Below are 15,378 nucleotides of genomic sequence, written 5' to 3' on the forward strand. Positions count from 1 at the left end.
CAATTTATTATCATTTTAAGCAATGTGACTATTATATAATGCTTATCTTTATGGGATCTCTGAAGTGGAATCGTCTGGAAGGGAAAATCTGATTTTCTCATGCTCAAACTGCTTCTTTCCATGTTGAGGTAAATAGAGCTGCTCACACTATCTCTCTCTCACACACACACACACACACACACACGCGCGCGCGCGCGCGCACGAGCAACAGTCGCGCGGCGGAGGATGCGCACAACATGAGCAACAGCCAATACAGCTCATGCACACAAGAACACGGTGAATTCCGACTCTCTTCTGCTCATTTCGCGTCGGGAATGTGATCAACAAACACTTTATTTGCTCATGCCCTCGTTTGAGGCCGGTTCGATGTTTTTTCGTCCTTTATTCTGGATCAAGCCTCCGGTTCATCGTCACGGTTCGGCGGAGACGCTTCACATCACAGGTGACTGATTCCTCTCTCCTCATCCCTGCGTCCATTCTGAGGTAAAACAGCCTTTACCTGTAATTCAATAACACGGGTTAGAACGCATGTAGCCGGGATGAGCCTATAGAAATGGCTCATGTGTGTCCAGTTTATTCCTAGAGATCAGCGAGCGCGCACATTCTCTTATTTTCTATCTAATGATGAATCCTCGCTTTGACTGGACCTGCGTGAAACGCGTTTAGTGGAGAAAATCGTCCCATCTGATCCAGTGTGATGCACTGATGAGTTTCTGATCGAATCAAATCAAGAGGAGCCGCGGATCGGGAGCCCATATGGAGAAGAACGAGATCATTTGGTCGTAAATGAAGATGAATCGAGAGCAGATTTATGAGCAGAACCGGCTCTTTCACACGCCTGCCCGTTTACACGGACCTCGGGCAGATGCTCGGCCAGAACTGGGTTACAGGAGACCAGATTTGAGGCCACATATGCGATCGCACCCGCTTATTTCCCGTTAGATTCGGGTTCGGGTTGCGCGCAGAACACCACGCGCGGCCATGTGAGGAACAGATGAAGGGTTTATTTTGGATTTATGATGAGTTTATCATGTATAGGGATCATGCAGTTATTGATCACAGATCTTTCAGTCGGGTTTATTAAAGGTCTCTCTCTCTCTCTCTCTCTCTCTCTCTCTCTCTCTCTCTCTCTCTCTCTCTCTCTCTCTCTCTCCATTTGTGTTTTCTGTCTATCATGTCTGATGATTTCCTACAGGTTCTGCACTCTAATAAATGCTGGGTTAAAAATAACCCAAGTTGGGTTGAAAATGGACTAACCCACACTCTAAAAAAAAGGCTCGTAATCATAGGGGAACCTTTTTTAGTGCTATATAGCACCAATTTTGGTGCTTCAGTGGTTCTTCAGCGGTTCTTCAGAGGTGCTATATAGCACCTTAGTCAAAGAACCGGTGAAGAACCGGTGAAGAACCTCTGAAGAACCGCTGAAGAACCTCTGAAGAACCGCTGAAGAACCACTGAAGCACCAAAATTGGTGCTATATAGCACTAAAAAAGGTTCCCCTATGATTACGAGCCAAGAACCATTTTTGGTGCAATATAGAACCTTTTTTTTTTTAGAGTGCAGCAATTGGGTTGTTTTAACCCAGCGGATATGTTAAATGTTTGCTTAAAGCAACCCAATTGCTGGGTTAGTCCATTTTCAACCCAACTTGGGTTATTTTTAACCCAGCATTTTTTCGAGTGTGCATGTGGCATCAGTCGATGTTCACAGTATAGCATGGCAAAAGTCAAACTACAGTGTTTTACATTTTTTTTAACTGAAATAATATGATCTTATAACAAATATCCAAATGCATTTTCATTTTAAAAATCCCTGACATGCATGTAAATATGTATGTCACTGCTACATAATGCATCTGAGGCATTCCAGTTCAATAATAAATCTTTACTTGGTGTAAAATAAGTCGAGTTTAAAATAAAACAAAATAATTTTTCATGAAAGCAATCATACATTTTAATTGAGTGGTATAACTGCAATATAAAGCACTTGAAATATGAAAAATATGCACTCTAAAAAATGCTGGGTTCAAAATAACCCAAGTTGGGTTGAAAATGGACTAACCCGGCAATTGGGTTGTTTTAACCCAGCAATTGGGTTGTTCTAAGCAAACATTTAACCCAACCGCTGGGTTAAAGCAACCCAATTGCCGGGTTAGTCCATTTTCAACCCAACTTGGGTTATTTTGAACCCAGCATTTTTTAGAGTGTGGTCTGCTTTTTCGCTGATTAAAGAGCACAGCAGCCAATTATCAAGTAATTATATATATTTTTTATTAATGTCGATAATTCTGCAACTATTTAGCGATTACATGTAATCTTCATTATGTAATCAGATTTAAAATACTCGTAATCAGATTACTGTTACTTTTCTATTGATTACACGATACATGCTATTCTCACAATGGCAGTGCGTTATTCATAATTCATATTTCTTTGTTATATTTTAACATTTCCTTTCTAAAAAAGCCTACGTTCAGAAGCTCTTCCAGGTTTGTGGAATTACACACACACAGACCATGTGACTGTCACCGAAAACCGAAACATTTCACTTTTAAGAAGTTTTCTCAACATTGCAACATTGCATATGTAATCAACGCATTAATTATGTGAATTATCACTCAGTAAGTCATTTAACCATGTATTACTGTCTTTGGAAACCCTGACCTAATGTAATATTTAAAGCACTTCATGTTGGTGATGACAAAAAATTGGATATATTTTCCTTTTTGTATTTTTATATCAATATGGTACAAGATTATCAAGTCAATGTGATAATCGAGGTCAAAAGTAATCGGATTACATTACCTAAAATGAGTAATCTAGTGGAATCGGTACAGTAACTGACTACAATTAAATGAGTTTTGGCTGATTTTCTCTCTCTCTTCTGTCTGTTTCAGACTCAGAATATCTGCTCTCCTTCATCCGGATCTAGACCAGAAATCTGGACTTCAGGATTTTCTGAACATAGTGACTGGGCTCCTTCAAAACTAGATATAATATCTCAGATCATCTGTTCTGGATTACTTACTTTGGAGAGCATGATTACTTCCAGAGCTGGAATACTAGAGACTAATCTAGTTTATGTGGGCAAACTCGATTACACGGGCGAATCCCTCATGTGAACGGAGCGGCGACTGATTTGTTTTGCTGCAGGACGTGTGTTGACTCCCGCAGCAGTTCCTGTAGTTTATGTGCTCGTTCTTTCAGCAGAAGCAAGAGTTGGGAATGTTCGCGGTTTAGGAACATTCTCTCGAGACTTGGTTATATTGTCACGGGTTCCCGTTCTTCCTGCTGTTGCTGTGGAGTTGAATCCGATGGCTCGACCCGGCTCCGGGGTTCTGGTGTCGCTGGGAGGCGGATACTCGTCTCAGAGCATGGCACGGGTGGTGGTTTGGGAATGGATGAACGAACACGGCCGCTGGAGGCCGTACAGCGCCGCCGTTTGTCATCACATCGAAAACGTCCTGAAGGGAGACGCACGCGGGACCGTCATACTGGGACAGGTGGATCCGCAGCTCGCGCCCTACGTCATAGATCTGCAGTCCATGCATCAGTTCAGACAAGACACAGGTGAGTCTCACACACTGGAGGTTTAACCATGGAAGTCCACACATTCAAATCCACTTTACATTCCAGTACAAACATCCAAAATTCTTCAATCAAGATGCATTTAATTGAGAAGGAAATTACTTTAAGTTCAATTTAAAGGGACAGTTCACCCAACTATTTAAATTATCCTATACTTTACTCACACTCAAGCCATCCTGTGTGTATATGACTTTCTTCTTTCAGACGAACACAATCGAGAGTTATATTAAAAAATGTCCTGACTCTTCCAAGCTTTATTTTGGCAGTGAATGGAAATTTTGAAGCCCAAAAAAGTGCATCTATCTATCATAAAAGTGCATCCATCCGTCATAAAAATGCATCTTTCCATCATAAAAATGCATCTATCCATCATAAAAGTGCATCTATCCATCATAAAAGTGCATCCATCCATCCATCCATCCATCGCAAAAGTGCATCCATCCATCCATCCATCCATCATAAAAGTGCATCTAGCCATCATAAAAGTGTATCCGTCCATCATAAAAGTGCATCCGTCCATCATAAAAGTGCATCCGTCCATCATAAAAGTGCATCCATCCATCATAAAAGTGCATCCGTCCATCATAAAAGTGCATCTATCCATCATAAAAGTGCATCCATCCATCATAAAAGTGCATCCGTCCATCATAAAAGTGCATCCATCCATCATAAAAGTGCATCTATCCATCATAAAAGTGCATCCGTCCATCATAAAAGTGCATCTATCCATCATAAAAGTGCATCCGTCCATCATAAAAGTGCATCTATCCATCATAAAAGTGCATCCGTCCATCATAAAAGTGCATCTATCCATCATAAAAGTGCATCCGTCCATCATAAAAGTGCATCCATCCATCATAAAAGTGCATCCGTCCATCATAAAAGTGCATCTATCCATCATAAAAGTGCATCCATCCATCATAAAAGTGCATCCGTCCATCATAAAAGTGCATCCATCCATCATAAAAGTGCATCCGTCCATCATAAAAGTGCATCTATCCATCATAAAAGTGCATCCATCCATCATAAAAGTGCATCCGTCCATCATAAAAGTGCATCCATCCATCATAAAAGTGCATCCGTCCATCATAAAAGTGCATCTATCCATCATAAAAGTGCATCCATCCATCATAAAAGTGCATCTATTCATCATAAAAGTGCATCCATCCATCATAAAAGTGCATCTATTCATCATAAAAGTGCATCCATCCAACATAAAAGTGCATCCGTCCATCATAAAAGTGCATCCATCCATCATAAAAGTGCATCCGTCCGTCATAAAAGTGCATCTATCCATCATAAAAGTGCATCCATCCATCATAAAAGTGCATCCATCCATCATAAAAGTGCATCTATCCATCATAAAAGTGCATCCATCCAACATAAAAGTGCATCCATCCATCATAAAAGTGCATCTATCCATCATAAAAGTGCATCCATCCATCATAAAAGTGCATCTATCCATCATAAAAGTGCATCTATCCATCATAAAAGTGCATCTATCCATCATAAAAGTGCATCTATCCATCATAAAAGTGCATCCATCCATCATAAAAGTGCATCCATCCATCATAAAAGTGCATCCGTTCATCATAAAAGTGCATCTATCCATCATAAAAGTGCATGATGGATGGATGCACCTTTTGAGCTTCAAAATCTCCATTCACTCCCATTATAAAGCTTGGAAGAGCCCGGATATGTTTTAATACAACTCCAATTGTATTTGGCTAAGAATGTTTAGATATTCAACAATACTTAATAAGATTGTTTTGCAGTGCATGTGAAGTGGATGTGAACGTGTGGACTGCTATATGACTAGTTGTCTAATCACTTACTAAAGTTCCCAGACAAAAGCACACCTTTCAAGGTTAAACGTTCAGAAAAGAGCATCAGAGACTTGAGATGTCTGAGAGCTTCTCGTGTGCTAGTGTGTGTGTGTGTGTGTGTGCATCTGAAGTCGACTCGATGAACAAAGACAGCTTCGGGGTTTTTGGACTGTTTGGGAAATCTGTGCGGTTCCAAACAAGAGCTGATATTCTCTGAAGACCGTCTCTCTCCGCACACACACACACACACACACACGCACAGATCGGCGCGTCCCCAGGGCTCTCTGTTCGCATGATGCCATTGCCGCAGGCCACTGTTTTCCCTCATGAGAGAACATGACCTCAAGTAGAACAGTTCAGGGTTAAATTAGGACACATGGGATGCTCCGTGGAAAACAGAGCTGTGTGTTATTTCGGTGCATGTTTGTGTTCATTACAGCTCATCTTTTGAACATGAACTGTGTCATTTCCATGGAAATAACATCACTAGATTACATCACTATTAGGAAAAATATTCCTGCAGATTTCCTGTCATAAAAACAGTCCTGATCCCACACTCGGGCGAATCAGTGTTTCAGTTTCTGATGAGAAAGAACATTACTGTCATGGCGATGTGATCTGGATGCTGGTGTCTGGAAGTTTGGCTGGAGAACCAGCGTGTGAATTCAAAACTGATTGGCTGCAGGAAGGCTGTTTCAATGGATGTAGTTCATCTGTGAAAGTAAATTAAAAATGTGCCACAGACTCTCTGGCTAATCCGTAAAACCAGACTAAACCTAAAATGAGAAATCCACGCCTCTCATTGTATGATGAGCTCTGACTTTGTGGTTTTACTGCTTCACCAACTTCCAGATGCTTCTCTCTCTCTCTCTCTCTCTCTCTCTCTGTGTGTGTGTGTGTGTGTGTGGGACGGGTGGGTTTACTAATTCTTGTGGGACAAAATTGTCCCCAGAAGTGAGCTAAAACTGACAAAAACAACATTCTCAACCTTCTAAACATGCATAAAGTTGTGTTTTACGGCGCTTCATCAGTAGTGGTCAGTTAATGGGCATCATCTGAACCCAAGATACGTCGTCATTTAAGTGTGTTTGTGTGGGTTTGCTCAACCATTGTTATTATTGGGAACAAAATCTTCCCCAGAAGTGAGATAAATCTGATAAAGCCTTCCATTTGGGGGCGTCTTCAATTGGAAAATGATTAATAAATTAAGCAAATTGTGTTTTTTTTGTTCTAAGAAAGCGGTTTTCTTTGTTATTTCTTGTTCATTATTATTAGTCCTGTAGAAAAACAATAGAAGTCTTTGGGATGTGCTAAATTAGGGGGTGTAGATTTGGATATACTGACTGGTTGCCATGCAATGCAGTTGCTATGGTGCTTTGGGTGGTTGTCAGGGCGTTGCTATGCGGTTTCTAAGGTGGCTTTAAGCATGTTTTTTGCAATTGCTAGGGGTTTCTAAATTACTTTAGCATGTTGCTATGGAGTAGTTAGGGTTTTCTTATTGGTAGCCAGGGTGCTGCTATGGTTCTTTGGAATTGGATGGTTGCCAAGGTGTTGCTATGTGGTTTCTAGCATGTTTGTATGCAGTTTCTAGTGTTTTCTTTTCTTATTTCTATTTTATTTACATTTTTAAATTAGGGGAAGGGTGTGGGGTGTAGATTTGGTTTTACTTCTAATTTATTCAAATGTGTTCTATGTCTGACTGGTTGCCAGGGTGTTGCTATGCAGTTGCTATAGTACTTTGTGTAGTTGTCAGGGCATTGCTATGTGATTCCTAAGGTGGCTTAAAGCATGTTTTATGCAGTTGCTAGTGGTTTCTAAATTATTATTTTAGCATGTTGCTAGGATTTTCTTATTGATTGCCAGGGTGTTGCTATGGAGTTGCTAGGATTTTCTTATTGATTGCCAGGGTGTTGCTATGGTGTTTTGGATGGTTGCCAAGGCGTTGCTATGTGGTTTCTACTATGGTTTTTAAGCATATTTTTGGAGTGTAGATTTGATTGTACTTGTGTGTTCTGACTGAATGCGGGAGTGTTGCTATGCAGTTGCTATGGTGCTTTGGATGGTTGCCAGGGCATTGCTATGTGATTTCTAAGGTGGTTTTAAGCAGTTGCTTTGGTTTTTTAAAAATTATTTTTGCATCTTGCTATGCAGTAGCTAGGGTTTTCTTATTGGTTGCCAGGGTGTTGCTATGCAGTTGCTATGGTGCTTTGGATGTTGCCAAGGCATTGCTTTGTGGCTTTTATTCAGTTGCCAGGCTTTTCTAAATGGTTTTAGCATGTTGCTATGCAGAACATAGCTAGTGTGTTCTGACTGGTTTCCAAGGCGTTGCTATGTAGTTCCAAGGCGGTTCTAGGCATGTAGGGTTTGCTCAATTGTTTACCATGTGGCTAATGCAATATCAACTGTGTTCTGACTGGTTGCCAGGGTGTTGCTATGCTGCTTTGGGTTGTTGCCAGAGCGTTGCTATGTGTTTTCTAAGGTGGTTTTAATGCATTTCTAGGGTTTTCTTATCTATTTTAAAACAAGAGGGGGTGGAGTGTAGATTTTGTTGTACTTGTAATTTTTTACTGTCCTCTCAAATATAGCAACACGAAAATCTATATTTGAAGTGCTATGCTGCTGTGCAAAGGCAAAAAGGCAGTAACTACATTTGGTCAGAATTGAGTTATGATTAAAATCAGGTCTCGATGGGTTTGACTGAACTTTGATCAGAAAGCTGATGTCAAATCATTCAAAATTCAATAAGAAAACTATACAGATTTTTCTGCTTACCGCATTTTGTCCTGCATGTTTGTAAGATTTTGGACCACTTGAGACAACGTGTAATTCTGAATTGTATGTATGCATGCATGCTTATTTTAGGTGTCCTGATTCTTCCAGATGGAGGTCTCTTAATAGACTTAGTGTTCTGAGATTCATCTGTGTGTGTGTGTGTGTGTGTGTGTGTGTGTGTGTGTGTGTGTGTGTGTGTGTGTGTGTGTGTGTGTGTGTGTGTGTGTGTGTGTGTGTGTGTGTGTGTGTGTGTGTGTGTGTGTGTGTGTGTGTGTGTGTAGTGGTGGTGTCCCCACCCTTACTGCTTGGATCTGTCATTTAGTTTGAGGTTTTCTCATGTGCAGGATGGTAGTCTGTGTCTAATAAACAGCAGCTGGTCACTAAGGTCATGCTGACATCGCTCAGCCCTGCAGACTTCCTTCTTCCCTCAGCCTTGTGGGATACATGCGGAAAAGATTTTGATGCGAGTGCTGTTAGTCTTAGGGTGTAGTGACTAGTTGCTAGGGCGTCACTGTGTGGTTTCTAAGGCTAGTTTTTGTCAAGTTGCTAGGGTGTTCTAAATGTTTTTATAGCATGTTGCTATGAAGAACAGTTAGTGTGTTCTGACTGGTTACCAGGGTGTTGCTATGTGATTCCTAAGGTGGCTTTAATCATGTTTTATGCTAAATTATTATTTTAGCATGTTGCTATAGAGTAGCTAGGATTTTCTTATTGATTGCCAGGGTGTTGCTATGGTGTTTTGGATGGTTGCCAAGGCGTTGCTATGTGGTTTCTTCTATGGTTTTTAAGCATGTTTTTGGAGTGTAGATTTGATTGTACTTGTGTGTTCTGGCTGGTTGCCAGGGGATTGCTATGTGTTTTCTAAGGTGGTTTTAAGCATGTTTTTATGCAGGTGCTAGGGTTTTTTTGGTGTCTTTTTTTAGCATGTTGCTGTGCATTATCAAGTGTGTTTGGACTGTTTGCCAGGGTGTTGCTATGCAGTTGCTATGGTGCTGTGGATGGTTGCCAGGGCATTGCTATGTGATTTCTATGGTGGTTTTAAGCATGTTTTATGCAGTTGCTAAGGTTTTCTAAATTATTTTAATATATTGCTATGCAGTAGCTAAAGTGTTCTTATTAGTTGTCAGGGTGTTGCTACACAGTTGCTATGGTGCTTTGGGTGGTTGCGAAGGCGTTGCTATGTGGTTCTAATGTGGTTTTAAGCATGTTTTTATTCAGTTGCCAGGCTTCTGTAAATGGTTTTAGCATGTTGCTATGCAGAACAGTTGCTAGAGTGTTCTGACTTGTTTCCAAGACATTGCTATGTAGTTCCAAGGTAGTTTTAAGCACATTTTATGCGGTTGCTAGGGTTTGCTACATTTTTAGCATGTTGCTAATGCAAATCGCCTGTGTTCTGACTGGTTGCCAGGGCGTTACTATGTGATTTCTAAAAAAAATGTATCCATTTGACAGGGTTTTGTTTTCTAAATGATTTTAGCATGTAGTTATGTAGTAGCTAGTCCTTGTTGGTTGCCAGGGCGTTACTATGCAGTTGTTATGGTGCTTTGGATGGTTGCCAAGGTGTTGCTATGTGGTTTCTAAGGTGGTTTTAAGCAGTTGCTAGGGTTTTCTTATCTTTTTGAGCATGTTGATATGCAGTCGCTAAGGGGTTCTGATTGGTTGCCAGGGTGTTGCTACGCTGGTGTTTTTGATGGTTGTCAAGGCGTTGCTAGGGGTTTCTAAGGTGTTCTGGGTTCCTTCTATGTGCATCTGTGGGATTTTGTTGCCTGTTTTATGGCCCAGCAGGTAATAATTGTGCATCTGATCACTTAGTAAAGAAAAAACAACACATAGGATTTGAGGAATCATTCGTGACTGGAGCACCAACGCTGCAGAATGATCATGCACACACTCAACTTTTACACTTACTGTTTGAGATTTCATCACATCGCTAATATGGAATGACTGGAGAGCGCCTGGTCAGTGTGTGTGATGAACGACAGGGCAGAGACGGTGTGAGATGTGATTGTGTGTGTGTGTGAATGGGGTTTGATCTCTGGCCAGACTGAATCGGTCTGTTTGTCTCAGGAGAGAGTCTGTGGTTTTCTGCAGCGTTGTACATGTCTTCTCTTACACGTCTCATTTGAAAAGCGACACTGCAATGATTTGTTTTGCTCAATGGACTGGCCAGAGATATACAGTGTTGTATTCAAGGGCGCGTTGTAAATCACAGTATAAATCTCATCAGCCGATCAATATTAAAAATAAGTTACTCAATATATAAGTCAATATTAAAACTAAGCAGTTATGCAGTCTTCCTGCAACACAAACAGCACAGCAGGGCGCTAACAGTGCCAAAGTCATGGCATTAATGGATAGCGCTTTGGATAAATGCATCCGCCAAATGCATAGAAGTAAATGTGAACATCCATGAAGCCTTAAACATGGTTGCTCTGATTGCAATAATGCATATTTTTGTCAGAGATTACTTTTATTCTCTTCTGTTGTTCATGCATCTCTCTGCAGGTACTTTATTTTTTGCGACAGTGATTTTGCTATTGGAGGTTGTATTATGAATATTAATTGTAGTAGTAGTACTTGTAGGAGTAGTAGTATTTATTTATTTATCTATTCTTTTTAAAATATTTTTTTCTTTTAATTTTGAATCAATTTCTGTCAGGTTTGCACGTTTATTTTTTATAATAGTGGTATTACCAGGTTCCCATAGATTGATTTTTCATATTCATTTATTCATTTATTTTCAATAATTCATTTATTTATTTATTTTCAATAATTAATTCATTTATTTATTTTCAAATTCAAATTCTTTTTATTTTTATTTTTATTTTTTTAATTCTTTTTTTAAGTTAATTAATGAATACATTTTCAGTAATTTATTTATTTTCAAAAATGTATTTATTCTTAGTAATTAATTAAATTATTTATTTATTTTCAATAACTCATTTTATTTATTTTCAATAATTAATTAATTTATTTAGTTTCAATTATTTATTTGTTTTCAATTATTTATTTTTTATTTATTTTCAATTTATTTTCAATAATTTATTTATTTACTTTCAATAATTTATGTATTTATTTTCAATAATTTATTTATTTATTTTCAATAATTTATGTATTTATTTTCAATAATTTATGTATTTATTTTCAATGATTAATTAATTTATTTTCAATAATTAATAAATTTATTTTAAGTAAATTAATCAAAAAAAATTCAGTAATTTATTTATTTATTTTCAAAAATTTATTTATTTTCAGTAACTAATTTTTATTTATTTTCAATAATGAATGAATTAATTAATTTATTTTCATTAATTAATAATTTTTTAACTTTTCTTTTAACTTTAAGCCCGTTTCTGTCTGATTTACATCTTTTATTGTTTTAATAGCATTACTTATTAATAACTATGTAAAACATTTATGACTTAATATATGACTTTAATATTTTTTAAGGATTATGGATTGGCACATGTAATAAGAGAACATTTTGCCCTTTATTATTTACACTTCCAAAGAAAATAAGAATTCAAAATATTTACAAGGAGTATTGGCAAGGAATCGGTTTTCTTGCTTCTAAAAATGAGCATTTTGCTGGAGAACGAGTTTGTGTGTAAACTGCGTCACATGGCTCTCATTTGCATAAAGTTTTTCCTGCAGGACACGCCCACAGTCGCAGTTGCTCAAATGGCCGGAAAACACGATACACTGACCCTGACGACACTCACTGTCATAGAAATGCTCTTATTATAGGCTAATTTATAGTGTGACTAATTGTTTGTGTCTTTAATTCAAAAGAAGCACAGCCTGTGGTCTCTGGGCTCATGAATATTAATGAAGTTATGTGATATCTGATTTGCTGAAAGGCAGATGTTAGTAGGTGAGCTTTAGCCAATAGGATTAGTGCTTTAATTCAGCGAGTGCTAAAAGCAGCCGGTTGGCAGATGCTTCTGCAAGGTCGTAAAGTTTTAGCTTTATGTTTTCGGCTACTTTTGCCCTTCCAGTGGTTGATCTGCCAGTGTGTAGAGGTGGAGGGATGGGGTACAGTGATTGATTGAGCTGTGTGTGAGTGTGTGTGGCGGTTTACCCTCAGAGACGGGGAGGTGGCGTGTTAAGATTTCCATAGCTCGCCTCTGAGCGTGAGAAACTGATCAGAGCTGATGTGTGAACACAAAGGCTTTTGTGGTCGCAAGCGTGTTTGTGTGTCCTTTGAGTACAGGTTTGTGTTGTGAGAGTGTTTTTGTAGGGCATTTACGTGCAGAGGCTCATACGTGTGTGTGTGTTCTTACTGAGAATGAAACTTATTTACAGGTGAACATCTATAGCAGCAGTTTCCCAGCAAGCAAGTCTGGGGTCTTTACAGATCAAATCAATACTTTTAGTCAGTAAGGACACATTCAATTGATCAAAAAGTGACAGTAAAGCATTTATATTGTCATTTTTGGTACTCGTCGATATTGTGTACAGATACCTGTATTATCATTGCATTTGTAATAAATAATAATAATAATAAAAAATAAAAAAATAGGGGATAGGGAACGATAAGACAGTGCACTATATAGGGGATGGGGAACGATCAGACACTGCACTATATAGGGGATGGGGAATGATCAGACAGTGCACTATATAGGGGATAGGGAACAATCAGACAGTGCACTATATAGGGGATGGGGAACGATCAGACAGTGCACTATATAGGGGATGGGGAACGATCAGACAGTGCACTAAATAGGGGATAGGGAACGATCAGACAGTGCACTATATAGGGGATGGGGAACGATCAGACAGTGCACTAAATAGGGGATGGGGAACGATCAGACAGTGCACTAAATAGGGGATGGGGAACGATCAGACAGTGCACTATATAGGGGATGGGGAACGATCAGACAGTGCACTAAATAGGGGATGGGGAACGATCAGACAGTGCACTATATAGGGGATAGGGAACGATCAGACAGTGCACTATATAGGGGATAGGGAACGATCAGACAGTGCACTATATAGGGGATAGGGAACGATCAGACAGTGCACTATATAGGGGATAGGGAACGATCAGACAGTGCACTATATAGGGGATAGGGAACGATCAGACAGTGCACTATATAGGGGATAGGGAACGATCAGACAGTGCACTATATAGGGGGATAGGGAACGATCAGACAGTGCACTATATAGGGGATAGGGAACAATCAGACAGTGCACTATATAGGGGATGGGGAACGATCAGACAGTGCACTATATAGGGGATGGGGAACGATCAGACAGTGCACTAAATAGGGGATGGGGAACGATCAGACAGTGCACTATATAGGGGATGGGGAACGATCAGACAGTGCACTAAATAGGGGATGGGGAACGATCAGACAGTGCACTATATAGGGGATAGGGAACGATCAGACAGTGCACTATATAGGGGATAGGGAACGATCAGACAGTGCACTATATAGGGGATAGGGAACGATCAGACAGTGCACTATATAGGGGATAGGGAACGATCAGACAGTGCACTATATAGGGGATAGGGAACGATCAGACAGTGCACTATATAGGGGATAGGGAACGATCAGACAGTGCACTATATAGGGGATAGGGAACGATCAGACAGTGCACTATATAGGGGATAGGGAACGATCAGACAGTGCACTATATAGGGGATAGGGAACGATCAGACAGTGCACTATATAGGGGATAGGGAACGATCAGACAGTGCACTATATAGGGGATGGGGAACGATTAGACAGTGCACTAAATAGGGGATGGGGAACGATCAGACAGTGCACTATATAGGGGATGGGGAACGATCAGACAGTGCACTATATAGGGGATAGGGAACGATTAGACAGTGCACTATATCGGGGATGGGGAATGATCAGACAGTGCACTATATAGGGGATAGGGTACGATCAGACAGTGCACTATATAGGGGATGGGGAACAATCATACAGTGCACTATATAGGGGATAGGGAACGATCAGACAGTGCACTATATAGGGGATGGGGAATGATCAGACAGTGCACTATATAGGGGATTGGGAACGATCAGACAGTGCACTATATAGGGGATAGGGAACGATCAGACAGTGCACTATATCGGGGATTGGGAACGATCAGACAGTGCACTATATAGGGGATAGGGAACGATCAGACAATGCACTATATAGGGGATAGGGAACGATCAGACAGTGCACTATATAGGGGATGGGGAACGATCAGACAATGCACTATATAGGGGGTGGGGAACGATCAGACAGTGCACTATATAGGGGATAGGGAACGATCAGACAGTGCACTATATAGGGGATGGTGAACGATCAGACAGTGCACTATATAGGGGACAGGGAACGATCAGACAGAGCACTATATAGGGGGTGGGGAACGATCAGACAGTGCACTATATAGGGAGTGTGGAACGATCAGACAGTGTGCTATATAGGGGATAGGGAACGATCAGACAGTGCACTATATAGGGGATAGGGAACGATCAGACAGTGCACTATATAGGGGACAGGGAACGATCAGACAGTGCACTATATAGGGGGTGGGGAACGATCAGACAGTGCACTATATAGGGAGTGTGGAACGATCAGACAGTGTGCTATATAGGGGATAGGGAACGATCAGACAGTGCACTATATAGGGGATAGGGAACGATCAGACAGTGCACTATATAGGGGATAGGGAACGATCAGACAATGCACTATATAGGGAATGGGGAACGATCAGACAGTGCACTATATAGGGGATGGGGAACGATCAGACAATGCACTTTATAGGGGATAGGGAACGATCAGACAATGCACTATATAGGGAATGGGGAACGATCAGACAGTGCACTATATAGGGGATGGGGAACGATCAGACAGTGCACTATATAGGGGATAGGGAACGATCAGACAGTGCACTATATAGGGGATGGTGAACGATCAGACAGTGCACTATATAGGGGATAGGGAACGATCAGACAATGCACTATATAGGGGGTGGGGAACGATCAGACAATGCACTATATAGGGGGTGGGGAACGAACAGATAATGCACTATATAGGGGGTGGGGAACGATCAGACAGTGTGCTATATAGGGGATAGGGAACGATCAGACAGTGCACTATATAGGGGATGGGGAACGATCAGACAGTGCACTATATAGGGGATAAGGAACGATCAGACAATGCACTATATAGGGGATGGGGAACGATCAG

At 40.3% G+C, this 15,378-nt stretch overlaps 1 protein-coding gene across 3 annotated transcripts in view; it reads left to right on the plus strand.

The window, feature by feature from the left end:
* dtx1 (deltex 1, E3 ubiquitin ligase) overlaps positions 1–15,378 on the plus strand; it is an 87,195-nt gene that overhangs the window by 24,354 nt on the left and 47,463 nt on the right. Inside the window, exons 1-2 of one of the 3 annotated variants that reach the window (XM_079827508.1) lie at positions 156–483; positions 2,897–3,569. In XM_079827508.1, the coding sequence (XP_079683634.1) occupies positions 3,314–3,569 (256 nt within the window). In that variant the 5' untranslated portion in view covers positions 156–483; positions 2,897–3,313. Of the gene's footprint in view, positions 1–155; positions 484–2,896; positions 3,570–15,378 lie in introns of those variants that run through there. The other 2 variants (XM_079827509.1, XM_079827510.1) reach the window with 2 other exon arrangements.

Source organism: Gobio gobio (assembly GCF_949357685.1).
Source record: "Gobio gobio genome assembly, chromosome: 10".
In the NCBI taxonomy this organism is placed as follows: domain Eukaryota; kingdom Metazoa; phylum Chordata; class Actinopteri; order Cypriniformes; family Gobionidae; genus Gobio; species Gobio gobio.